Source organism: Zootoca vivipara, chromosome 1, assembly GCF_963506605.1.
Source record: "Zootoca vivipara chromosome 1, rZooViv1.1, whole genome shotgun sequence".
Taxonomy (NCBI): domain Eukaryota; kingdom Metazoa; phylum Chordata; class Lepidosauria; order Squamata; family Lacertidae; genus Zootoca; species Zootoca vivipara.
The window spans coordinates 89,742,757-89,769,217 of record NC_083276.1 but is presented as its reverse complement, the minus strand read 5'-3'; the positions used below and the strand labels follow the sequence as shown (position 1 = coordinate 89,769,217).

General features: G+C 46.7%; 1 protein-coding gene across 1 annotated transcript; it reads right to left on the bottom strand.

Annotated features, from left to right (window-relative positions):
- Positions 1–11,725: 11,725 nt before the first annotated feature.
- INHBB (inhibin subunit beta B) lies at positions 11,726–19,446 on the bottom strand. Its single transcript, XM_035129578.2, has 2 exons — positions 18,608–19,446; positions 11,726–13,684 (listed from the first exon to the last, which is right to left on the bottom strand). Exons 1-2 carry the CDS (start codon positions 19,020–19,022, stop codon positions 12,909–12,911), a joined length of 1,191 nt encoding a protein of 396 aa, XP_034985469.1. The 5' UTR covers positions 19,023–19,446; the 3' UTR covers positions 11,726–12,908.
- Between the last annotated feature and the right edge of the window lie 7,015 nt (positions 19,447–26,461).

Below are 26,461 nucleotides of genomic sequence, written 5' to 3'. Positions count from 1 at the left end.
AACCCAAAGTCGCTTTTACTTGCTCTATGCCAGCTCCTCCCAATGTAGATTATCCTGTCAACCTGGATTCCGAAATGAAATCTCCATGATCAAATGCAGTATATCTCTCAATACAGATGCAGGGAACAAGGGAGCATTTTTCCCACATGGATAGCCCAACATTAATTCCCCCCCCCCCAAAAAAAACCTCTTCCATTTCCCCTTTCCTCAAAATGTTTATTTCCCTCCAGACCCAGTCACGCCCAAAGAAAGGACAAACCTCCTTCTCATTTAAATCCGCCAGGCCACCTCTCCTTCAATCATGATGGTTTGTGGGGCCACAAGTAAGCTAGGAGAGGGAGCCAGGAGTGCCAGTGTGTGTGTGTGTGTGTGCGCGCGCACGCTACAACTGCGGCGAGGACTTTATTAGCCCAAAAATGGAAATTACAAGAGATACCAACGATTGAGGAGTGGCAGACGAAAATGATGGACTATGCAGAACTGGCAAAGTTGACCTGTAGGATCCGAAACCAGGGAGAGACAAAGTTCCAGAAGGAATGGAGTAAATTCATTGACTATATGGAGAAAAACTGTAGAAGTTTAAGGACACTGGCGGGACTGAAATAAATCCTACGAACTTAATCTATAAACGATTGTAAAAAGGAACTGCGGGACAAGAGTGAGAAATAAAGCCGAATGACGGGAGGGAGGGAAGTCACAGCTCGGCAGAGCGTAAGGAACTGAGATAGGGAATCTAAGATGGAATGTAATTGGTTTTTGTTTGGTTGTTTTTTGTCTATTTGGAAAATCTAATAAAAATCATCTTTAATTTTTTTTTTGGAAAAAAATATATTGGGGGGGGCAGGTAAGCCCCACCCCACATAACCGATCACAAGACACACACACCATTTGAATGGCAATGCCCATCAACTTGGGGGGGGGGCATTCCCCTCAAATTTTTTGTTGAGGTGACCAAAGGGACCTTGGCTCTTAGAGTTGGCTCTTATGGAAGGAGCTATGTGCATGGTAAGTCCTATCTGCTCTGAGCACACCACAAGCCCAAAGCTTATCCACCACTCTCCACAGAGGCAAGTCTCAGAATATAAAGATGCACCAATCAACTAGTGCTGCCCAGTCAGCAAGCCAACCTGCTTCCCTCTCTCTCCTCAAGGAAGAATAGTACAGGGCCTATCTATAAGGTACTCCTGTCGGATTTCACAGCAAACCCTGTGAATTCAATTTGTGCAGCTCTACCAATGCACTGGCCCTGGCGAGAGCTTCAAACTTCCTTATTAGAGCTGAAGAGAAGAGCAGAGGTAGTAAGCAAGTCCTTGGAGAATGCATTTATGCAGCCAGATCACGCCAGTGTATCTGACTCTGTAAACATGGTCACCTTATTTATTTTGGTTTACCAGACAATCTACACAGGTTACGCAGTCACTCAGGTCTACTTCCTTTCCCAATGACCCACATTACCTGAGCCAAAATATGTGCAAATGAAGTAATTTCACATTCTTGCCCTCTTCTGTGCTGAACCCCTGGCCTACCTGGCAGCAAGTCAGTATGTCAAGTCCAAAGTTCAAAGTCCGGGGGGGGGGGGGAGTGCCAATCCTCACAAGCAAAGTCCAAAGGTCAGGGAACACAATCCAGGGTCTATCCAAGTAGCCAAGTCTGACATCCAACAGTCAGGAAACAGTCCAGAGTCAAACCCAAAGCACAGCACTTTAGCGGTCCAAGAGCACCAAGGTCCATCAACATGGGCACTTCAGCAGACACGGCCCTTCAGCTCTGCTTCCCTTTTGTACTTTGCCTGCTGATTGCAGCACCTGGGCTTGATGAGACATGTGACCCTCACCTGTTCCAAGCCTGCTCCAGCTGAGGAACCACACGTCTCCTCCCAGAGCTGGGCTGTGGGCCCTTGCCTGCCCATTTTGGCAAACAACTTCCCCTCATATAATGCACCTTTGTATATTATGAATATTATATCAATATGTTCATTTTTTTATGCACACTTTTTGGTCCATGAAACTGCCTCACAAATTGCAGGGAAGTGCAAATTTTGAAGGATGGTTGTGTTTCAGCTTGCGTGTTGTTTTGGATTAGGCAGGTTCACATGCAAATCCACACCAAACCTAATTACTCCCCCCCCCCAATCAAATTGAATAAAATATGGGGGCAGGTAAGCCTCGCCCCACATAATCAATCACAAGATGCGGCGCACAAACACCATTTGAATGGCAATGCCCATCAACTTTGACAGGGCTCAGCACCATCAAATATTTTTATTGGGAGAGGGAAAGGGACCTCAGCCCCTAGGAATTGGCTTCTATGTCACATTAAGCAATGACTTATTATCATTATTTCCTGAAACAGTCTTCCCGTCATGAAAGATTTTAAGAACACTGAAGGCAGAAAGTTAGACAAAAACTTTATTGTAACTCTCCAACAAGAACATAACGTGTGTGGCCCAAACACATTATATTGGTTGAATATTAAATTGTCTTTGTGCTCTGTATTACCTCATAAATCACAAAGCTGCTTGGTGAGAAGCAGGGACTCTGGGCAGTGTGGAAGCAGTTTATATCACTGCCCTTCAGTGGTGCCAACTTGAATAAAATATTGGGGGGGGGCAATATTTCACAACCTACCATAAGCCATTTTTTCCTCTAGTAATCCATTTCCTCCTGTTCAAAGGAACAGCCAAAGCAAAACCTATCAGATAATCAGATGGCAATGGTTGCACACAGATTGTGATATTTTCTTATTTTGGGGAAGGTGGAGGGGAATGTAGGATAATTTTGAAAGTGAGCAGCAGATCTCAGGATACATGCTTGCTTGGCAAGTAGAAAGTTCTCTGCCATGGCGTATTACACACTGTGGTTACGTGATCCCAAATAATTGCCCCAATTATGTAATTTGAGTAATTATACTAATTACATAAACAAAGAATCATTTACTAAGTTATTCCCAAATCTATGCTGGAATGACATTAAAGAAATGGATTGTTGTTGGTGGGTGTGTTTTTTTTGTTTTTTTACTCCTATCTACACTGCTACAAGTCAGGAATGCTGCCATTAAAAACAATGGAATTATCCTAACGTTAAACTGGGACAAAAAGGCAGCCTGTATGAATGGCATCCCCTCTTTACCCAGAAATCTTAGCCATTAAGATAGAATTAAATATCCCATGGTGCTTTGCAGGAAAGAATGGTGCCCACTGTTGAGTAAATGCCTATGTGTAGAAAACAGTGCTGCTCTTCTAAACAGCCAATGCATGTCCGTCCCAATACAGGAAGCATGATTCAAATCATGTACTCAGACATAAAGATTCAATTGCCAGCTTTGCAGCCAGAGCAATTTGTATGTGCTTGTGTTATGTCTGAAAGGGGGGTTGTTGAATCTTGCAGTAGGTGCCCCCCTCCTTTGATACAATACACTTTGTCTTTCTCCTACTGAAATCTGAAATGAGGCCCCTGACCCAAAGCAAGAAAGAAGAAGAAGAAGAAGAAGAAGAAGAAGAAGAAGAAGAAGAAGAAGAAGAAGAAGAAGAAGAAGAAGAAGAAGAAGAAGAGGAAGAAGAGGAAGAAGAAGAGGAAGAAGAAGAGCATTGCTTTCAGCATGTGCCAGACATTTCAGACATTTCGCCCCTTCGATATATTGATTTGAACCTCTCAAAAATAAAATGTCCTATGTTCAAATATTGGTTCTGTGGGAGCAAAGCACGGCTTGAAACAGCATGTTTCTCTCTCCCCACCCCACCCCCCCCCCCACCCCTCCACAAGTCAAGGGCTCAGGCTCACATCAGCCATGCCACCCATTCCACAGCCCAGGGCATGGGAAAAAACCGCCTGCTTTGGTTTGCTTTGGGCTCAGTCATCACATTTAGTTACATTCTTGTTAAAATTCTTTTTAGGAAGTCACAGCCTGACTGACGTTAATGTGAGTTTTCCCATTGATCTCATAAGGGACAAGTATCTTTCTGGCTAGGCTGTATTGCAACAGTGCTGAAACAGAAAGCACTGAAGAAAGGAGAGGCTTCACTGGGTGTTGCTGGGAAGACTGACAACAAATCAGATACACTCCTCAACCCCATTAGCTCTGGAGCTGGGGTGGGGAATCCAGATATTGCTCAACTCCAACTCCCATCTTCTCTGGACCATTGGACTGGGGTTAGGGTGGCAGCCATATCTTTAAGATGCCATAAGACTCTTTGTTGTACTGTATAAGTCTTAGGTATTGTGACACCATTTGTATGTGTTATAGATCTGCCACCTTCAGAAGTGCAGTTAAGAGCTTTGTTTGCTCATGAAATGCCCTTAGGGCAGGGAGAAAGGAGTACTGTATTTTCCTGCGTAAAAGACTACTTTTTAACCCAGGAAAATCTTCTCAAAAGTCGGGGGTCGTCTTATACGCCGGGTCGTATTTCTTCTACGGTGAGCATATCCCAAACTCTATATTTTAACTGGAAAAGTTGGGGGTTGTCTTATACGCCCAGTCGTCTTATACGCCGGAAAATACGGGGCTTTAGGTTCTGCCACTGCCCTGTGCAAGTACCAAGGCCAATAAGCCATGTGCATACAACCAGCCTTGTACACATATTAACTGAATGCACAGAGCCCCAGTTGTACACTTCTGAGAGGGGCTTGACTAGAATCAGATAGATGGCTACTGGCTTTAAATACAGTCATACCTCAGTTTAAGTACGCTTCAGTCTGAGTACTTTCAGTTTAAGTACTCCACGGACCCGGAAGTGTTTACTTCTGGGTTCTGCAGCTCGCGCATGCACAGAAGTGATCTGCACATGTGCAGAAGCGCTCTATCGGTCCTTTGCGAATGTGCACTATCACCGCTTTGATTAAGTACTTTTCAGGGTGTGAATGGCACCCTAGAACCAATTAAGTACTTAACCCAAGGTACCACTGTAATAATTTTATTTTTTATCGTCTACAATATTGTATTATTTTATAGTACAGTACATTGGTTATTACCTTCATTTTATGGAACAATGGTTGACAGTAAAATTTGTGTTAAATTGCTGTTTTAGGGGGTGTTTTTCATTGTCCGGAACAGATTAATCCACTTTCCATTACTTTCAATGGGAAAATTCGCTTCAGTTTAAGTACGCTTCAGTTTAAGTACGGACTTCGGGAACCAATTGAGTACTTAACCCGAGGTCCCACTGTACAGTATATGGATTTATTGAGTTGGGCAAATGGAGGCAAGTGTGAGAACTATTGAAGAAAGTGATGTACGTAGGCAATTTGATGCGTATGCTCCACTTTAATTCCAAACTCTCTCTTTTTAAAAAACAATCTCACATTGTGAATGAAATGGCTCTGGTATGCAGGCATGTCCAACAGGTAGATCGTGATCTACTGGTAGATCATTGGCTCCCCGCCCCCCCAAAAGCTGAACAACTGTGGCTCCCCTAAGAAAAGCTCAACATTTCACCTCCTCCCTGAAAAAACTTAACAACTTTGACCTGAACCCCGCCAAAAATGGGCCTTCCTCCTTCCTAATAAAAGCTCAACAACTTTGACCTGAACCCCAAAAAGGGGGGTAGATCACTGCCAGTTTTTAACTCTGTGAGCAGATCGCAGTCTCTTGGGAGTTGGCCAGCCTGTGGTATAGAATTCATTGTAAGTTATCTGCTGAATTGACTTGGAGAAGCAGTAATATAAATGATGAAAGATAAATAGTGTGTGCCTGGGGCGAAGTGGGGCTGATTTTTTTCTGTGATGGAGACAACAGTATCACCACTTTCCAATTCCATCTGGTATCAAATGGAAAGTAGCTCAGGAGGGGACATGGGCGTAGCCAAGGGAGAGGCAGGGAGGGGCAGCTGCCCCCCCCCAAATAAAGATCAATAAAAATACATAGCAAACTGAGGTTCTTCCCCTCCTCCAACAAAAGGCCTGCTCTCCCTCACAAAAAACCTGGCTACCCCCATGGGAAGGAGCATATCACAGCTCAACCAGACAGTACATCTACATACCCCGAGTTTTATCCCTGGCACCTCTACAAACACCTACAAAATACTCACTCCTGAAACCCTGGGGAGTAGCTGCCAGTCAGTGTAGGCAATACTGAGCTAGATGGCCCAACAGCCTGACTGTGTATAAGGCAGCTTTCCATGTTCCTAACACTACTGGGTCAATCAAAACTTTGGATAGATATTATAACTGTTCTTGTCTGCTGTGCTATCTAATGTTGATCTAAACCAGTGAAAGAAGTGTGACCTGCCAATTTGACTTTTATTTGGCCTTTGACTCGTTTTTGTGTGTGTATGTCTTCCTCTCCCTTCTGTTGCCCCTTCCTCACTTTTAAGGGACCCAAACATGTGCTGAAGCCAGTCTCCTCCTTCACCCAGTCAGGTCTCTTCACTTCCTTTGCCAGGTGCAGGTCAACAGCACAGAAGCCACGTAGTCCAGCCTTCTGTTTGCAACAATGGCCAGTCAGAAGTGTCTGGTAAGCTTATAAGCAGGTCATGAAGATAGCAGCCCTTTACTACTGTTTGTCCCAGCAACTCATATTTAATGAAAATCTCCATGCCCTAAGGCAGTATGTCTTCATGTTGATAGAAATGCACAGAGAGCATTTGAGCAAATTAAAATGCTGGCATGTCTTAGGGAGGTTTCCATGACTGCATGAGCAAGAAACCAGAGTTACTTAAGGTAGCTTCATAAAACAAAAACAATGTGTTTAAATTAAAATATAAGCATTCTATGGAGCATGAGTAGAAGAATTTGCATGACTTTGCATCTCTTTGTTAATTTTTTGAATGGCTATTACAAATGTGTATGCGGGTAGCTCAATTCTGTTATCATTCATTGCTTGTATGCTTTGTACTGTATTTTATTTTCAGCTGATGAAGATGATCACAAAACAGTAATCATTCTGGAAACACTGTCTTCAAGACTTTTGGGACGTCTTCCGTTTGAAAAACGACTGAGAAAACTTTACTTTTGAGACTTTTGAGACATCTTCTGTTGAAACCTTTGAATAACCATTGTGAGACTGACCTTTGACGCCTATCTTGAACACATAGCTTGCCGTTCTGTGTCACTAGTCTGTTACATTGTATATATGAACTCTAATAGATTTATTTCTACTTTTTGAATGATATCGTTATTCTATTATATATGCTTTAAGAGTTATTAGCCTACGTGTTGTGTCTATATTTCTGTGATTGGTTCTCATTGCAACACAGGGGTTTGTTTTTTTTATTACAAATGGGAGGCAAGACCATTCTGATTTCCCCAACCCTCCATGTATCGAGGAGCAGAGGGCTCAGTGTAGAGGGAAAAGTAGCAGAGGAGAAGGAAGGAAAGAAAAAAAAGATTTACCATGAAAACAAAACCTCTCTGCTAGGAACTCAACAGCATATAAGAACGTAAGAAGAGCTGTGGATCAGGCCAATGGCCGGTCTAGACCAGCATCCTATTCTCACAGTGGATAAACAGATGCATGCAGCAAGCAGGATTTGAACAGAACAGCAACTCTCCCCTCCTGTTGTTTTCTGCAACTGGTATTCAGAAGCATTGCTGCCTCCAGCTGTGGAGGCAGAGCATAGCCATCATAGCTAGTAGGCATTGATAGTCCTCTCCTCCGTGAATTTGTCCAATCCCCTTTTAAAGCCGTCTAGGTCAGTGCATCCTGGAGCAGCAACTTCTGTGGTTTAACAATGTGATGCATGAAGTAGTACTTTCTTTTATGTTTCCTGAAAATTCCAACCATGCATCATTTGATGATTTCTATCACAGGCTTCCTCAACCTCGGCCCTCCAGATGTTTTGAGACTACAATTCCCATCATCCCTGACCACTGCACTGGTCCTGCTAGCTAGGGATCATGGGAGTTGTAGGCCAAAAACATCTGGAGGGCCGAGTTTGAGGAAGCCTGCTCTATCATGCCACCTCTTAATTATCCCTTTCCTAATGATCCCTAGCATGGAATTTGATTTATTTATTTTTTCATCGAGCTATTTACTATTACTCCAAGATCTTGTTCTGGGTCCATCACCACCATTTCAGACCCCTTGAATGTATATGTGAAATTAAGATTATTGTTTTTGTCCTCTTCGTGTCCTTAACACTAATTGCCTGTGAATCCCTGCAATATCATATTCTTAAGTTAGAATTCCATCCCTGGGTAACATTGTTGTGCAAGGTCTCAGATCTGAATGCGTGGGCACATCCTATCCCTTGCACATATTCATGTACATTCATGCACATGAACACTAAGGCATCATGCAGTGCTCTTCCTGGCATTTCACACACTGCAGCTGCCAATGTATATTTTGCTAATACACTGCTAATACACTGTAGGACCAGTACGTTTCCTGCTATATTGTCATGGATTGGCCAGATGCAGAGGAGTGGTGGGAGGCAGACCTGCCTTAACTCAATATCTGCCTGCACTAAAAGAGAGTCAGTGTGGTCCAGTGGTCAGACTATGGGACTAGGATCCAGGAGACCAGGGTTCAAATCCCCACTCAGCCATCATGAAGCTCACTGGGTCAATTTGGGCCAGTCTCTGTCCCTCAGCCTAGCCTACCTCACAGGATTGTTGTGGGATTAAATGAGATGGGGAGAATCATTTGTGCCACCTTGAGCAATAAATAAATGGAAATGGAAATTAATAAATAAATAAATGGAAATGGAAATTAAAGGTAGCGGTGCCATCAGGGCAAGATTTGTGGGTTAGAAATCCACAAGTAAGAAGTGAACAAAGTACTATTTCTGACCATCTAAAAATGGGGAGAGGATCCCAAGATCATTAAGTTCAGAGCCTAAAATGGCCTTACTGCACCACTGATTAAAGGGCCTGACGGCACAAACAGTAATATTTAACAATACCACGTACAGTAATAAAACTGCCAGCACATTTGCAAAGCTAAGGAGGCTCTGGGATGGTTTCAAATTGGATGGGGGACCACATGTTGAGATAGGAGATTGGACTAGATGACCCTCAAGTTCTATGATTTTATAATTTTAATGGCCTAAGTAGATGGGACAACAGAGATCTGTCATTGAACTTCCTATCTCTTTAAATTTTAGGAAACAGCTGTTTGGTGGGGTCAAGGAGAGCAGATTCAGCTCCAGGGTAAGTTATTTCCCCAATGAAACTCTCCTACCTCAAGGCTGTTCTTTGTCCCACCAGGAGAAACTCTCAAATACAGTGTAATAGGGATGAAGAATCACTTAGACAAACTGGGGAAGCAATTTTCATTGGGAAAATAGCACTGAAGGGAAGGAATTCCCCCCCCAAAAAAATTGTGATCCCATATACAAATTGAGGGTTTGACTTCTGTAGCTGTTTCCTAAACTGTAAAGAACGGAGAGGTTCGGATTAAGTCCCCATTACCTTGTCCAGTTAGGTCCTAACTCTGCATAGCACCAACAGAATGACCTAGATACTCTGCATCAGAATCAGTTGTTACAATGCAAAACAGGAAAGAACTGCAAGATTACACCCTATTCTGAAGGCCAGACTTCCATGGCTATTGGTATAGTCTGAGGAGAAGCCAAGGGGTCCCACTATCTACACTGTGCAGTGCAGACAGAAACACAGGTCGCATTTTGCTCAGTGATCAAGCCCTAAGTAATAGCGTTCATGTGACTAAGGAGAAAACCCCCAATGCCCTGCATTGGATTGCACCACAGCTACCGGTAGTACTGTACTAGTCTGGAAATGGACACTGTACCTTTCAGCTCTCCCTCTCTCTGTAAGACATGACATGTCTGAACAAATCCTAGCTGCTGTCTCAAGGCTAGGAATTGCATAGGCCACTGATTTTCCAGGGGACCCCAGGCTTGACCTGAATGTGTTCAGGACTAACTCAGGAAGAATAACTGCAATATCACACAACCACCCCTAGAAGACAGTGTGTCCAGTCTTACCAACCTTGACTTGCATCATGGCAGGAGTCTTGGGTGGCCTTGCGTCCCACTTAACAGAATGCTAGCTGGTCTGAGTCAAGCTTCATGGTGAAGAACTGTAAGAAGAGGAGAGCAGATGCCCTAAGGCTGCCCATTGGCAGGTGGGTATCACATTAGGCAGGCATAAAGGTAACCTGGACACAGCCTTCCCTGCTATGGTGAGATGTGCTGCATTTCTGCTCAAATTAGCATAGTTATTTCTATATTTGCAGCTATTGAATTTGGATTTATTTATTTATTTGCAAATCTGGGTGGTGACGATGGTTGTTTTGTCCTCTTTTGAGGGGGGATTCATTTCCCCTTTTTCATCTGTAAGTGACCACCCTAGTCAGGTCACAAAGCATTCACTCAGGCTACACAAGGTGATTGGGAGACCAGTATGCTGAGCTACTGACTGTGCTTTCTAAAACTACACATACACCATCCTCTGGGTGGCACTCATGGGTCCCACAGCAAACAAGCCAAGGTGGAACACATTCCCTTTTCGTAACCAGCTTGAAAACCACCAGCCCAGCTCATATGGGCTGTTCCACCCCCTGCAGGAAAAAAAAAGGAAATCCATTGTCTTGGTACAAGATGCATTTGTAGGAATATTCTGAAAGGGAGGGTGAGAGCAAAAAAGCAAACTCCTTCCCAGTTAATCTTGGTCCCACCTGCCCCCAGATTGTGTGTGCCTAACCTTAATCATGTGTGCAATTGAACAAGGCTTGCACCTGCACTCCTTGGCTTATCCAACCAACAGTTACGCATGCGTGGTCCCATTCAATGGCATGTAAGCATCTTCAGCGATGAGGCTTTGGTCCTCTCCAGCTCTGGATATACTTTGTAACAAAGGTTTCTCAAACAGGCCATGAAAACTGCAAGAAGCTGCCGCAGCTCTCAGACTTTTTCTCTCTCTCTCACTCCATTTTATTTACTTAAACTGTACACAAACTGTAAAATACTCTGACAGCAAAATCTAAGTGAAAGTTGTTTTGTATTTAAATTAATATGGAACAGAACCTATTAGGGACTTTATTAAATAAACAACAATTGGGGTTTTCTTTCTTTCTTCTTCTTCTTTTTTAAAGGATGTACATCTCGTCTGCTATGTGTTGTTGGTATAGAAAAGACACTGACCCAAATGTCACAATCAATTTTGTACCCTGAAAAAAATTGGTAGGCCTCACAGCAGAGTATTCAGTATCATTACATGATATATAGATATATGATGAGCTTGCCATCTGATAAAAATTACAATTAATATGTTGGCCTCTTTGGTTCCAAAATCTTATGTATAATACATTTCACTGTGTTCATCATCATCATCATCATTATTGCTGCTATAAAAATAACCTTTTTTCTTCTTCTTCAAATGGCAGTTTTCTCTTGACTAAGTCGTGCAACTACATCAGTGCAAACATGAAAAGCAATCATTCGCTTTTTAAAAAAAGAAGCAAAAGATTTAATTTCAAGTATAAAAAAAAATATTTAAAAGTCATCTCATTTCAGTCCAGTTTCGTCTAGTATGGGTCAACACTTTTTTAAAAATTGCATAGCTCATGCGGCACTTGTTTTTAACCTAGAGATAAGTGAGCAAAGAGAAGTGCACCATCAAGTCCCAACCATTCAAGGCATTGAAATCTGCAAGTGCTATAATAATGTGCATTCAAGCGGTTTGCAAGTGCTATGCTGTAGCACGGGGTGGGGGTGGGGTTTGAGCTCTGCAGCCATCCTTGACATATTCTGGGAATGGTTTTTCTTTCTAATTTTTTTAAAAAAAACACCTCTCCCCACTCTCGTTCCCCCGCCCGCCCACCCGCAAGTCTTTTCCAATGTTCCTCAACCTTTACAAAACGCCTTGCATTTCCACACCCGCATACACTCCCTCGAAATGTATCCACTGTGTGGCTATAATTCATCACTACTATACATTTCCTCTTCTCCCTGTTACTCCTCCCCAGCCGCTCCAAGCGTGCTCTTGCCGATTCCCCTGACGCGGGACACAAGCTGCAACTTTTGATGTCTCCGATGTTCTGAGAAGGTGAAGACTGTCGAGATGAACAGCGAACAAAAAAATGGGGATAGGGTGGACCCAAGCCCTTTTTGAGATGATGCGGCCAGGATACCGATCCCACATGGGGTGAGGATGTGAGTATCTCATAGCCCATTAAAAGCATGAAATCATGCCAACATACCATTCAGAAGAATACAGCAACTGTGATTATATTAAGCTCATGTACTTGCTTGCTTAAGTATATTTCTCTCGTAGCAATATTCTACTCTGGAAGTGCTATAGGCCATTTGTGATTTCTTTAAAAATATATATATATACACATTATGTTTAACCTCAAGAGGAAGGGCTCGTCATGCTGTAAATCAGGTAGCCTGCTACTCCTTCCCCTTTTTTAGACCTTAGAGGTGAAGATTGGTCATTTGGTCACTTAAATACCTGCGTATGCGAATATATTAGACTGCTTTCTCTTTTTGTGCTTCCCAGTGGTTTCATTCTAAACACATGGCTGGCTGGCTGGCTGGCTGACAGATGAAATGACTATTGGCCCACTGTATTGTGTTTTTAATCACTGGCAGACATTTAACTCCCTTTCTTTTCTTTGTTTAAACTTGCTTCTGTCCTCCAATCTGCATCATGCAACCGTGTGTGTTTGTGTGTATCGCTCTCTCTCTCTCTGTGTGCTTTGTGTCCTTGGGTGTGTGGGTGGGATTAAGGTACTTCATAGCATTAGTCTATAAGTGGTAGCATATTTTAGTGTCCGAGAACCACGAACTGCCACGGCCCTGACAACAGAGTGAAACAAAACACATATCTTTGCTGCTGTTGAAATCTCTGCTCCTTGCTGCTGTTGCCTCTCTGTGGTGATTTTTTCAAAAAAACAACAACATCTATGCCTGGAAGAATATGCAGCAAAAAACCACCCTTCTAATTCCATTTCTGTATGGGAATGTCCTAGGCCTCCTGTCCCTTGTCAAACACACCCCTTTCCCCAAATCAGGCGCAACCACATTCTTCCACAATCATATTGGGAACGTCCCTCTTCACGATGTTGTATTCGTCATCAAAGTACAGCATGGATATCGAGCTAAGTTTGGTCGGGATGCAACAGGAGTTCACGGTGCCTGGGTTCAGCCCTCGCATGCGGTACTGATTCACCACTGCGGTGTGAAAAGAGGAAGCTGAGCCCGGGACACCAGCCAAATAGGCCGGGCAGCTCCCTTCACAGTAATTCCCATTGTAACCATGTGGCGCTATGATCCAGTCATTCCACCCAATGAGTCTGAAGTCAATGAAAAACTGTTGCCTGCAACATAAATTGGTCCTGCCATCACACTCCAGGCCTCTTTTCCGGATTCTGTGCTTGTTGTCAGCCAACCGGGCTTGCACCACTAAAAAAGGCCGGTGAGACTCGTCCCCGGGGTCCACATAAATTGGCAGCACTGAATACTCTTCGCAGCCTTCGCACTGAACATCCAAGTTCAGTCTTCTTTCCCCTTTCTCAAACAGAGCCTGGATTGGTTCTGTCATGGGGAATGTGTGCCAGCCACTTCTTTTGAGATCAACTTTCTTTTCAACCACATTCCACTTGCTGCTAGTGTCCGGGTCTTGGAAATACACTTTGACTCTTACTTTTCGCCTGCTGCCTTTCTCCAAGACATATGGAAGCAGCTTCAAGTAAAGCCACAGGTTGGCTTGAACCACAAACAAGTTCCGATTCCCTTCGTTGGAAATGAAGAAATAGAGGCGCACTCGAGAGGAAGCCAGGTCATCTAAGATGCAAGGGGAAGAAATGCCGTTAAGTTCAAAAGGTGTGCTGCTTTGCTTTGCTTTTAAAGGAAATATCTGCAGCAAATTACTAAATGCCAAAAAAGGTAATAATAATGTAAATAAATAAAATGACCAAAGGTACCGTAAATGGATAAGTGTAAATTGCAAAGTGAGCTTGGCGGCTGAGTCAGTATTTATAAACCCATTGCTAAGTGAGTTCCCAGAGAGAAACTAATCAGGCTATAGGTGAAAAAAACGCCAGATCCTTAGAAATCAGCAATTAAGGTCAGAGAGATTGAGAGCCATGAAAGGAACTCTGTGAGCACCTGGATAAGTGCTAATTAGTGGCGTGTTTTTTAAAGTGTTGGCCTGGCAAAGGCAGCCTTCATGTATAATTTTCCCAGAAAGCACAGGTTGCTAACAATCAGGGAACATTTTGCAGAGAAAGGATTTGGTTACAATTTAGATGTGCTGTAATCTCACCCAGCAGCCCCATGATCCTTGGAAAATACAGGCTCTTAACTAGTCCAGTTAACTAAGGCCAGGTATCCCCAAACTGTGGCCCTCCAGATGTTTTTGGCCTACAACTCCCATGATCCCTAGCTAATAGGACCAGTGGCCAGGGATGATGGGAATTGTAGTCCAAAACATCTGGAGGGCTGAAGTTTGGGGGTGCCTGACTAAGGCCATAACTGAAGTATAAACCAGTGTCTATCTGGACTGCCCTGTGTTGAACTGCAGGTGGAGACATGCTCTACCATACTAACATACTTCATGAACATACATGCAGTAACTAGGTGTCAGGGGACAGGTTCTAGGCACCCACCACCAGCCAGCAGCAGCCAGAAAGTTGACAGGCAATGCCATCCATGGACTGGCAGGCAAGTGGGTGCTGCCTGAGGGCAGATGGAAGCTATTGATGCAGTGCCCCATTCAACTAATGGGTCAGCCTCTACTGCTCCTGGAAAAGTTAATGCCCCCCCCTCTCTCTCTCTGTTTGTGTGTGTGTGTGTGTGTGTGTTAGGGTTGCCAGACTCAATAGAGGACAGGACTTCTGTGCCTTTAATTGCCCTGCTCTCTTTAAGGTTTCCAGACTCAAAAGAGAGCAGGGCAATTAAAGGCACAGAAGTCCTGTCCTCTATTGAGTCTGGCAACCCGTGTGTGTGTGTGTGTGTGTGTGTGTGTGTGTGTGTGTGTGTGTGTGTTTACCACAGATACCAAGGGTACACCCCAAGCATAATGACTTATTACAAATCTCACTAATATTGCTCAGTGAGTAGCTAAGCAATGCTGACTTGTGCTTGGTATTTCTTCATGGAAGAAATAGCTTGGTCAGTAGAGCATGAGACTCTTAATCTCAGGATTGTGGGTTCAAGCCCCACATGGGGTGAAATATTCCTGCATTGCAAGGACTAGATGGCCCTCACAGTCCCTTACAATTATATGATTCTCTGACAAGCCAAAAAACAAATGCTGCAGCATTTGGTTGCTACCTTCTCACTTGTACTTTTATTTTTTTTAATATGAACAATAAATGGGAGGAGCTGTCAAACATGTCACTGACATCTCTTAACCTAAACCTTTCTGACCCCTGTGGTTATAATCCTATGCACACTTACCTAGGAAAGTGCCACTGAACTCAGCAGGACTGACTTCTAAATAGGCATGCACAGGATTGGTCCGATCATGGCTTCACCCAATATTCTTCATTCAATTCCATTTCATCCAGTATACCAAAAATCGAAACCTCAGCACTGCCATTGTCATCTAGAATACTGAATCCTTGTTACAGTGCCATTTAAATCTGGTCCAATTAGCTCAGTGGTTGAGCTTTGCATACAGAAGATCTCAGGTCCAATCCTCGGCATCTCCAGGTGGGGCTGGGAATGTCCCCTGCATAAAGCTCTAGATAGCCACTGCCAGTATCAACAATAGTGAGTAAATGAACCAATAGTCTGACTCAGTATAAGGCAGCTTCAGCTGCTCCTAATCATTGAGTTCTTGTGATCTTCTCATAGTACTTTATCATTTCAAATGAGCATGTATTCTTATGTGCTTTCTGGGACCCTGGCAGAAGGAAAACCTTGTGCAACCATATGCATTATTGTATGTGTATCAGCACCACACTACTGGGCTTCCTACACCCTATAGCAGGGATAGGGAACTACCTAGTGACCTTTCAGGTGTTGTTGGACTCTAACTCCCATCTTCTCGGACTCCTGGCCATGCTGGCTGGAGCAGCTAGGAGTTGGAGCTGAACAGCCTCTGGAAAGCCACATCCCTTGTCTTCTAGTCATCCAAAGCATAGCTCTTGATCTGCATGCAGCTTGGAAACTTGTAAATATAGTAAGCAAGTAATGGACAAGCAAAGCACGCAAGCCAAGTATTTTTGATGATGATAAAGAGAAAGTAATAAATGAAGTGAAAGAGGGAGAAAAAAGAACTAATGGGTTTAATAGAGCCATCCACCATTCACCTATCTATTCTTGCAGCACGTCTCTTCATCCATTCAGCTATCCTCTCCCCTGAACCTTACAGCGGTTTTTGGACTTTCTACCTTAATGGAACCTTTCCCATGTCACGTGGTCTGCTGAAAAGATACCTGGCTATCTGCCATAGATTCCTAGCACATGGAAATGAATTTAGGGGCACATCCCTTGCACAAACTCAGCTTGTGTGGGCACAGTTAGGGATGGGGAATCAGTGACCCTCCTGATGCTGTTTGATACCAACTCTCATCATAAACGATGGAACTTCTGGACTAGCTAAGCTTTCCCAGCCCAACCCTAGACAAACTGAGAGTGTAGCTTAAAACACTGTGGCTGCATTCTGTGAGGAATGAGAGCTTGTTCACCACTGCTGAACTTCACTGATAATTCCCTGATAAGCTTCCAATGAACCCTCCAGTTATACTGGAAAACAGTTCAAAAATGACAATCTGTTGTATGTGTTGGTGGAGGAGCTTAGAGGTAGACAGAGAGAAACTAAACCGTTCTGGTAGACTAGCTAAGAAGCTGTAGTACCTAACTGAAGAAGCATACATTAAAAAGAAAATCTACACTTCTGTAGTTGGGGATAGCAAAGGAGATATGGTATAGGGCAGGTTACTGAGCAACAGCACCTCGCTCTCGTTGATAGGATGGGTGGATAAAGAAGATGGAGAGCAGATACTTATAGCATTTTAGATAGATGAGTGAAAATCAGCCTGAGAATGATGAAATGACTGTTTCAGAACCAAACGTAATAAAAAAATTCCTTCAGTAGCACCTTAAAGACCAACTAAGTTTTTATTTTGGTATGAGCTTTCGTGTGCATGCACACTTCATCAGATACGATGGTTTCGTGCATGCACAGACAAACTTAGTTGGTCTGTAAGGTGCTACTGAAGGAATTTTTTTATTTTGTTTCGACTCAGACCAACACGGCTACCTACCTGTAACTAGAACCAAACTTAGATTGACTAAACCAGGAATGGTGGATGGATGGAAGCAATGCTATAAAGACTAGTTTACCATTAAAGAACCATGGAGAGGCATAGTACCAAAAGTAGCAAAATGGATGTTACAAGAAATTGAGATTAAGTTGAACAGATATTGTTGATGAATGGGTCACATGTGGCAATTATAGTGCATGGGCAAATACAACAGGGGTGACTGTATAAAGTAGATTTGTGGGAAATAAATAAACGGGCTGGTTCAGTACCAGTTCACTACTATGCATGGTTTGAAAGTGTGTGTGAATGGATGAGTAATGAATAAGGAAAAAGAAAACAATAAAGAGGTATGTGATAGGTTCAAGGATAGATGGGTGCATATAAAACTCAACATGATATATAGTGGGATGGATGGATGGACGAATGAATGGGATCCCCAAGTGGGTACTGTATGCATGATCATAAGATTTAGAATACATGGAGAGTGTAGGTCAACAAAAGGGATTAGATGACATGGGTTGGACAGGTATGTGCAGCAGAGGATTTGAATGGCAAGGGGGAAGAGAATGAGGTTGAATGAGATGAGGAAAGAGGTGAATGAATGAGTGGGATGTTGGTAGAAAGGTAAATAGGTGGGTGTACTAAATAGGCATAGAAAATGATGCCTATGTGTGACAGGTACCTGACTGGTATTGAAAGTGAGCATAGGAGATGAATCCATGGGTGAGGTAGGAGGATGGATGGGTGCAAAACGGTATGAGGCTGGAGTACTGGATGAAGAGAAGAAGTCACACAATGTTAAGGATGGAAGGGTAACTATCCCGTAGGACACTAGAAAATGGAGTGTGTGGATAAGGAACAGATAAGGAGGCGGATAAGAAGAGTTGGGTGGCATGAGAGATAGTGAATGGGTCATGGGAAGGATATACCCATGTGAGTATAGGAAAGGTGCCTGAGAGTACTGGGGAAGGAAAGGCTGGATGGGTGATTGAGCTGGCAGAGCAGATGTGCTGGAATAAGGACCAGTAAAGTGACGGAGAGCACAGAATGTAGCAGCTAATGCAGATGAATAAGCAAGGTAAGTGAGAGGGATGCATGCGTCCCTAGTCTAGAAGGGTGCTGTACAAGTCAAAGAGACAATGACTAGATCTGCATGACAAACTAACAAATGAAGGGATTTACATAAAAACCAGTAAGGCAGGAATCTGGCCTGCAGGGCAAACGGATAGGAAAACGGATAGGACAGAATAGATTGGGTGGGTAGACAGGGCTGGATTGGACAGACAAACAGCGTTCAAGGCAGAAACGTTTAACTTTAAGGTTGCAAGGTGCCGGGCGGGGGCATGTCCCTGGGTGGGAGGCCGAGAAGGGTTTGCCGGAGGTCGAGAAACTGCTGGGAGGGAAAGACTGGATGCTTAGGGCATACAGACCGAGGATGGGCGCGGAGGGCAAAGAGGTCAAAGCGGGCTAGGTCGACGCGCGGGCGGCCCACCTGTCTCGGCGAAGCTGATGATCTCAGAGAGCTGCTCGTGCGCCGCGGGGCCGTCGCTCGCCTGGCCGTCCAGGCTGGGGATCTCGACGCGGCCGTCGTCGCGCACCTTCCCGGCGTGCAGCTTGCGCAGCGCCGTGACCATGGCCGCCTTGGGCACGGCGTGGGTGATGTTGGGCCGCTCTCGCATCTGCAGGCGGCTCAGGATGTGCCGCTTGACGGCCTCCAGGAAATCGCCGTCCACGGCCCCGCGCTCCTCGGGAGGCCGCCGGAAGCCGCACGAGGTGCAAGTGTCCTGCTGCGGGGCGGCTCCGGGAGGGGTCGGCGAGGCTCCGGCGCCCAGCACTAGCCAGCAGGCGGCCAGCAGCAGTAGCAGCAGCAGCGCGGCCAGGGCCCCCCTCCGAGCCGCCCCGTCCATGCCGAGCTCCAAGCAGGTTCGGCGCGGCGGCGCGGCGATCCGAGCCGGCGGGCGCCCGAGAAGGGTGCGCGGAGCTCAAGGGGGCGGCCAGGCGCCAGGAGGGGCGCTATGTTTGGGAGGACGGGGGGAGGCCGGCGAGCCGGATCCGGGCGTCCCCCTCGGCGTGCCAGCCAGGGAGCAGGTCGGCGGGAGACAAGGCGGCAAGTTGGGAGCAGGTCCGCAAGAGCGGGGCGGGGGCGGGAGGGAGAGGGTGCGATCCCGGAGAGCCCGAGTCCCCCGGCTGCCTCCCGGCGGTCAGTTACCAGCGGGCATCTCCGAAGCCGACAGCTCCTGCTTCATGGTTTCAGTTTGTTCGCTTCCAGCTCGCGCAGAGTCCAGCCAAAAAGGAAAAAGAGGGGTGGGGGGAATGCGGACACCGGGGGTGGGTGGGGAGGAGGGTGATTTTTAGTCCAGAGTCATCGGAAGGCCAGGGGGGAGGGGAGAGGGGTGGCGCGGAGGATCAACTGGGCAGCTTGAGAGAGTCAATCCAATTTATCGCGGCGAGCTGGGCGCACTCCCGGCAGCGGTGCCTCCCTCTGTCCCTTTGCCACAAGGGTGGGGGGAAGAAGGGGAAGCGGGCCAACTCTCGTCCGCGCGAAGCGAGCGGTCCCTCGTTGCGCTCCGCGGCTGCGTCTCCTTCGGCGCGGGGAACGCGCGCCCTCCCTTGCTCGCTCGCTCTCCCTTCCGCGCCCGCCGCCGCAGCCTCGGTTCTCCCGCCTCTGGCAAAGCGAAGTTAACCTGAAAGCCAAGAGCGGGCAGCGCGCAGGAGGAGGAGGGGAGGGGGCGGCGGCGGCGCGCGCGGGGACGACGACGACTCAGTCCGATCCACAAAGGCGGGTACTCCCTCTCCCCCCACACTTCCCCCTCTTTTGCGGGAGGGGGGTCAGGTTGGGGCTGCAGTCCAGCCGATAGGGGCCCTTTCTGGAGATCCCGCGATCATGCAGCTGTCCGCATTAAAACAGTTAAATAAAAAAACATACAAGTAGTAATGGTGGTAGGAGTAGGAGTAGGAGTAGGAGTAGTAGTAATGTTTAAAGCCCCGGAAGCAAGCAGGCAAGAAAACCTCCAGAAGCGACTGAAAATCGAAGTCAGCAGGTCCTGCTTAAAAGTAGCCGTCCGTTCAGGCTTTCCTTCGCATTCAGCAAATCCCGCCCTTCTTATTTGGTACTGGGCTTCTCGTGAGTAAAAAGGCAGACCCACCGCGCTGCCTTCCTGCCGCGGTTGATCTTTGCCTGTGCCTTCTTGAATTTTATTCTCTCTCTCACTCCAGCTCCTGAACCTGACGTTCCGCCTCCGATCGCCAAGTGGAAGGTCTCGGTTGGAGAAGCGCCTTGTTCTTCCTTGCTTATCTGCCTCTAATCTCCTGGCGACGGGTTTAACTCCCCCCCCCTTTCTCTTCTCTTCTTTTCTTTTCTTTCTTTTTGACCTGCCAAATCACAACATTGGGCCACTTTTCTACAGAAACTTTTATACAGAAGTTAAAACCACGTGGGATCTCCAACCTATAACAGAATAGGCGCCACAGGCTCTGCACTGTTGAGATTAAGCATTTTCGCCTGCAGGCTTCTGCAGCAGCAACTTCCTGATGTGGAAATATTAACTATGCTTGTTCCTTTAACTACGCCCCCCCATCTCACCCCCACCCCCACCCCGCGACAGCCCTTCAATACTGAGAGGGAGAGAACACTCATTGTCCAACACTCATTGCCAACGAAAAGGAGGAATCCGGATAAAGTTAGCAGCAGCGCAATTAAACTAATTAGCCGGTGAATGGCGCGGTGGTTGAGAGCATGAGCTGCGATGTCTCTGGCTGAAACTCCAGCTCAGTCGAAGCGAGGTGGTCTAGGGAAAGCCGCATTCCCCCTCCCCTTTCACGGCCCTCTCTGTGCGATATGGGGAATGGCAACAGCACTAGCCTACCTTGCAGGGCTGTAAGAATCATAGAATCAGAGAGTTGGAAGAGACCCTGAGGGTCAGCTAGTCCAAGAAATCTCAACACGCGGTTTCCCATCCACTTTGAAACCATACCGGACGCTGCTTAGCTTTGCAAATATGCCAGCAGTTTTATTGCTCCGATCGCTGAGATAATGCCCAAAGGGTGGCTAAAACTTGGAAGAGATCCGTGGCACTTTCAGAACCTAAAACAGGTTATTATGGCATACAAGCCCCCTGATCTCGTGGGCCATGCTGCCTTGGGCTTATTGCAGATGTAGTCCAGAAACATCTGGAGGGCATTATCTGGCTGCCCCGTGAGTTTTTCAGGACTGGGACCTCTCAAGCACATCCACGCCCCTCCCCCAATCTCTCTCTCTCTCACTCACTCACTCACACACACACCATACTGATAGGAGATAGGTGCAGTTCCAGCTGAAGCATGTTCAGTATAATGTTTCGGTCTATGGACCCGTGTGTCAGCGGGCATGCTATCAATGGTTACGTGGAGACTGAGACCTGGGTGCAAATCCCATTGCAGCGGGGTGCGCGGGCTGACAGCTTGGGTGGTCTGGAGCAAGTCCTTTCTCCCCATATGTCAAAATAGAAATAACAGTTCCCTACCCTTCTTGACTGGAGATGAGCATTACAAGCCTGGAAAGCTCATCGCCAGTGTCGGAAGAAGGCCTCGCCCATGAGTTGCACGCAGGTGCGCAGAGGCTGCCTATATAGTAGGAAGTGCAACAAGGCGCAACTGCACGTGCGTGGATGCGCTCAGCATGGGATCTATATATACCGCCTCTTTCTTTGGGAAAATAGCAGGGTGGGAATTAATCCTCCGCTACCCAGAGGTCTGGCACTGGGCAAAGGGGTCGCCAAGTTTTGTTTTTCCCTGCAGAGGACCGTTTTTTCTGGTCGCTTTTGCTCACAGAATTGACCTCGAGAATGATGCTGAGGATGGGAGTCCCTACCTAGCCAGATGCAACGAGGAAGCGTGGGGAGGAACCACTGCTAGGCTCCTAAAAGTGGGGAGGAAGACTGGAGAATGGGAGAAGAGAAAGAGAAGGCGAGGGGCTGACTGGTGCCCTGCACGCCTTTTCTGCTTGTTGATATTCTGGGGACATTCTCGCTTCGGTAGCCGCTGTCTCTTGAGCCGCTCCTCTCTCCTCGGGGAAATCCCTGGCTTTTCTCAACTCTCCGCCGTGCTTCCCCCACCTCCTTGGAACCCAGCGCCGGTCCTTTTCTCTCCCTATCTAATGCGGATGGGTTGGCCTGCTTGTCCACCCCACCCCCAGGCTGGCACCGCCTCAGCGCGCTGGGCTGTGCAGCCTTGTGCGTCCCCTTGGCTTGCCTAGCGGAATCCTTAATGGCCAGCCTCGAGTTCCGAGGGGGGCGGCCGAGAAACTCAGGGAACGGGGGTGGGGAGCGGCGCTGCGCTTGCACCTGGCACTGGCAGTGGGAATCTTGCCCTTAGCTCGGGCGACAGCGGGCCAAAAGAAACGAACACCCACCCGGCGAGCGCACGAAGCCAACACGCACAAAACACCGCACAAAGGCGAGCGCTCCCCGAAGGCGAAGAGAGAGCGCTGGCCAGAAACTAGAAAACACACACACACACGGCGCAACGTCACATCCTCAGCACGCTTCCCCCTCCAGTCTACTTTCCCAAACAGGGCTTGCTCTCACCAAGTCCTTCCCGGCAAAGTAGCATTTACGAGCCACAAGAAAGAACAACAAAAAGAGCGCACAGCCTAAGCGCAACATCAGCCCAATTGCACGCACAGGCTCCCCCTCTCCTGCAGTATGCAAAACCTGATCGGTTGGCAACTCTGTGGCTAGTAGAATGGTTGGCAGGACTTCTGTGCCTTTAATTGCCCTGCTCTCTTTTGAGTCTAGAAACCTTAACGAGAAACCAGCAGACCCTTTGCTTGGAAATTAAAGGGTCTGCTGGTTTCTCTTTAAGGTTTCCAGACTCAAAAGAGCAGGGCAATTAAAGGCACAGAAGTCCTGTCCTCTATTGAGTCTGGCAACCCTACATCCGTCTCTTTCGGGGAGTGACGTTGGGTGGCTGATAATGTAATCGCCACATTTAGCACCGGGGGGGCATAGCGGGGGGGGGCAGGGGGCAGCTGCCCCCCGGCCCCCAATAAAAATCAATACAAATTAATACAAACCTGAGGTTCTGCCCCCCCCCTTACAAAAATCCTGGCTAGGCTCATGCCGGAGGAGGCTACCTGTAACTAACCACGCACGTGAGTTAAACCAAAGTGCTGGAACTTTTACGATCGTTCTTTATCATTCGGCTCCGTCCATGCGCCTTTTAGAAATGTTCCCACCATTGTGATTTAAAGCAGACATGCCACGGAGTCCTATAAGGGTCAACGCAGAAGTACGGGCCCACTGAGTGCAATCGGGCTTTCACCGGGGTTCAGTGCCTAGGAACGGAGCCTTGCAGAGCAATCCCTCTCTGCGCGTTTACTCAGAATCAAGCCCCACTGAGTTCGATGGGACTTACTTCCAAGTAAATATGCCTCGGATTGCCTCGAGGCTTTCAGCTGATCCGGAGTAGCTATTTCATTTTGCCGCTTGGATCTGTTTGGCGCGCGCGCCGGTTCTCAGCATCACCAGCAGCGCCTCCCTCGGATAGGCCGCCACAGAACACAACGCGCCAGGAAGGACGCACAGGCAGGGTGACACCGAAGAAATACCACTCTCTCTCTCTCTCTCTCCTCACACGCACATTCACACGTTGCCCATAACTTAAAGGGCATTCTCGGGACAGGCTTGAAAGGGAGGGGCACATATTGTTTCACAGACAGAGCTGCGATCACACCTGCTAAGTGAGAGAGGTAGGGGAGAGAGTTTGCCAAGGCTCTGCTCTTGTAGAAACGGCAGTTTGCTCACCTGCTGTTGTGGGCAGGGCAGGCGCCTTTTCCCTTTGGGGCTCAAGCCTCGGCCCAGGTGGGGTGATTGCTTTACAAAGCAGGTGAAAGCGACGCTGCCGGGCACAGGCAGGCGAGCGATCATCTTCGCGATACCATGTTGGCGGCGGCGGCGGCGGCAGGCAGCCTCTGGCATGGAAACTTTAGGTAAAGGGCTCCGCCTGTCGCTTACAGCTGGAAATGGGCCAGCTGTATGAAGGCGCCTTTTCTCTTTCTCCTCCTTCTAGGGCAGTTTTATGTTAGCACCGGCGCTGCGTCAAGGCGTGTGATGGCAAACAGATATGTTAAATAATAAAGTTGCACGAGCGTGAACACACGTGCGCTCATTGTGCAATCTAATAACCCTCTGGATGACGTAGCCAAGGTGGTGCTCTCCCGACTACAACTCCTATGAGCTGCAAACAATGTGGCCAATGTGTCTGGGATGATGGCAGCTGCTGTAGTGCAACATCTGGATAGATTAGGGTTGCCAGACTCAACAGAGGACAGGACCTCTGTGCCTTTAATTGCCCTGCTCTCTTTTGAGACTGGAAATCTTAATGAGAAACCAGCAGACCCTTTGTTTAATTTCCAAGCAAAGGGTCTGCTGGTTTCTCTTTAAGGTATCCAGACTCAAAAGAGAGCAGGGCAATTAAAGGCACAGAAGTCCTGTCCTCTATTGAGTCTGGCAACCCTAGGAGAGATGTTGGCTACTCCTGATGCAGAGGCAGCCCAGTGCCATTTCCATCCCTCTCCCATGCTTTTCTGTGTCAGTTACTTAAGCCTGTTTATCCTGAACAGGCACCGCTTTGAGGTTTTAAAAGTCCCACGGACTTACTCCTAAAAGTGCTCTCTGATAGCAACCTGCATTAGGAAGCTTCTTGTGATGCATATTATTATTTTTATTGACTTTCTTCAGCAGGAACCCCCCCAGCAAAGTGTAAGGAAGATGAAGAGGTGAAACTGGGTCTTCCCAGCCTCCTTCATGGTCATGGTGCCAGAGGTGGCACCTGCATGAGGTAATTGGGTCAAGTGCTATGACCCTCCTAGCAGGAATCTGGGTTAATCTCCAATCTCCAGATCAGATTTCTACTCACTTGACAGAAACAGATTAAATCACATCTGATCAGAAGCTTCTTAAGACTATATTCCAGCCCACAGCAACATTTCAGCAGACCACCCCTCGTTGCCCCTCCTCACCTTGAAAGCTCAGCACTCTCTTGCTACCCTCTGGTGTACATTGAGGTTTGGGGTCTGAAACTGCAAGAAAGAAACAGATGAAAAATATAAACTCTATTGGGTGTATACACCAAAGGCATTTTTACAGGGGTTAGAGGAGTAACCAATGAAGCCCTGATCGCTGCCATCTTCCTAGAACCTCCAGGCTTGCTTATTCCCTGGCCAGGAGCCAACAGTTTTGTGATGAAAGGGCATAAAAGGTGAGGAATAGTTGCATAATGGCTTGAGTGTACAGGTAAGATGAATAAAGGAGCATAGGAAACATTAATCACTACCCTTCTTTATCTTACATTCAGACATTACCTGAAATATTTCTCTTCAATACGGAAGTGTATTTTATACCCGGTTATTTATTGATCTGCCTTGTACCTGGTCAATCAGTCCATCTAGCTCTGTATTGTCCAGGCCACACTGATTGGCAAAGACTCTCCAGGGCCTCTCTCAATCTTACATGGAGATGCCAGGGATTGAACCTGCAATCTTCTGCATGCAAAGCAGATGCTTATACCACTGGGCTACAACCCTTCCCCTTCAAATATATGTGCTAGTGTTGTATTACTTCTTACTGGCCAGGGTGGGATACAGCATACATACATTTCCTTACTCATTCACAAATAAAAGGGCTACATATTTACTTTTTGTAACATTCTACAACAAAAGTGGACACAGGGCTCCCAAACCTTTAATAACTGTAGCTTGTCATGCTGAGTTTCCCTCTTTTGCAAGATGCAGGTGCCTCCCCTCTTGTGCATATAGCTGGCCTTGTTCCCTATACAGTACTTAGGAAACAAGGACTACACCAGGCATCCCCAAACTTGGGCCTCCAGATGCTTTGGGACTACAACTCCCATCATCCCTAGCTAACAGGATCAGTGGTCAGGGATTATGGGAATTGCAGTCCCAAAACATCTGGAGGTCCGAGTTTGTCGATTCCTGGACTACACAGTCCCTTTGTGACTATGGGTCTACTAATTCCCCACCTGCTCAGCAAAAAGAAGTCACTACAGAACCAGTGTATGTTAGCTGGATATATGTTGTCAGCATTGTGTCCTCTTGCACCAGTTTCAGACACAGCACTAAGTTATGGTTTAAGTAAAAAGGTAAAGGACCCCTGGACAGTTACGTCCAGTCAAAGGCAACTATGGGGTATGGCAATCATCTTGCTTTCAGGCCGAGGGAGCCGGTGTTTGTCCACAGACAGCTTTCTGGGTCATGTGGCCAGCATGACTAAACCGCTTCTGGTGCAACGGAACACAGTGACATAAGCCGGAGCGCACAGAAATGCCGTTTACCTTCCCACCACAGCGG

Excerpts from the sequence above, each read along its gene's own strand:
- INHBB (XM_035129578.2), bottom strand. The coding sequence starts at position 19,022 with ATGGACGGGGCGGCTCGGAGGGGGGCCCTGGCCGCGCTGCTGCTGCTA. Across the intron at positions 13,685-18,607 it reads CATCAGCTTCGCCGAGACAG|ATGACCTGGCTTCCTCTCGA; the intron begins GTGGGCCGCCCG and ends CTTGCATCTTAG.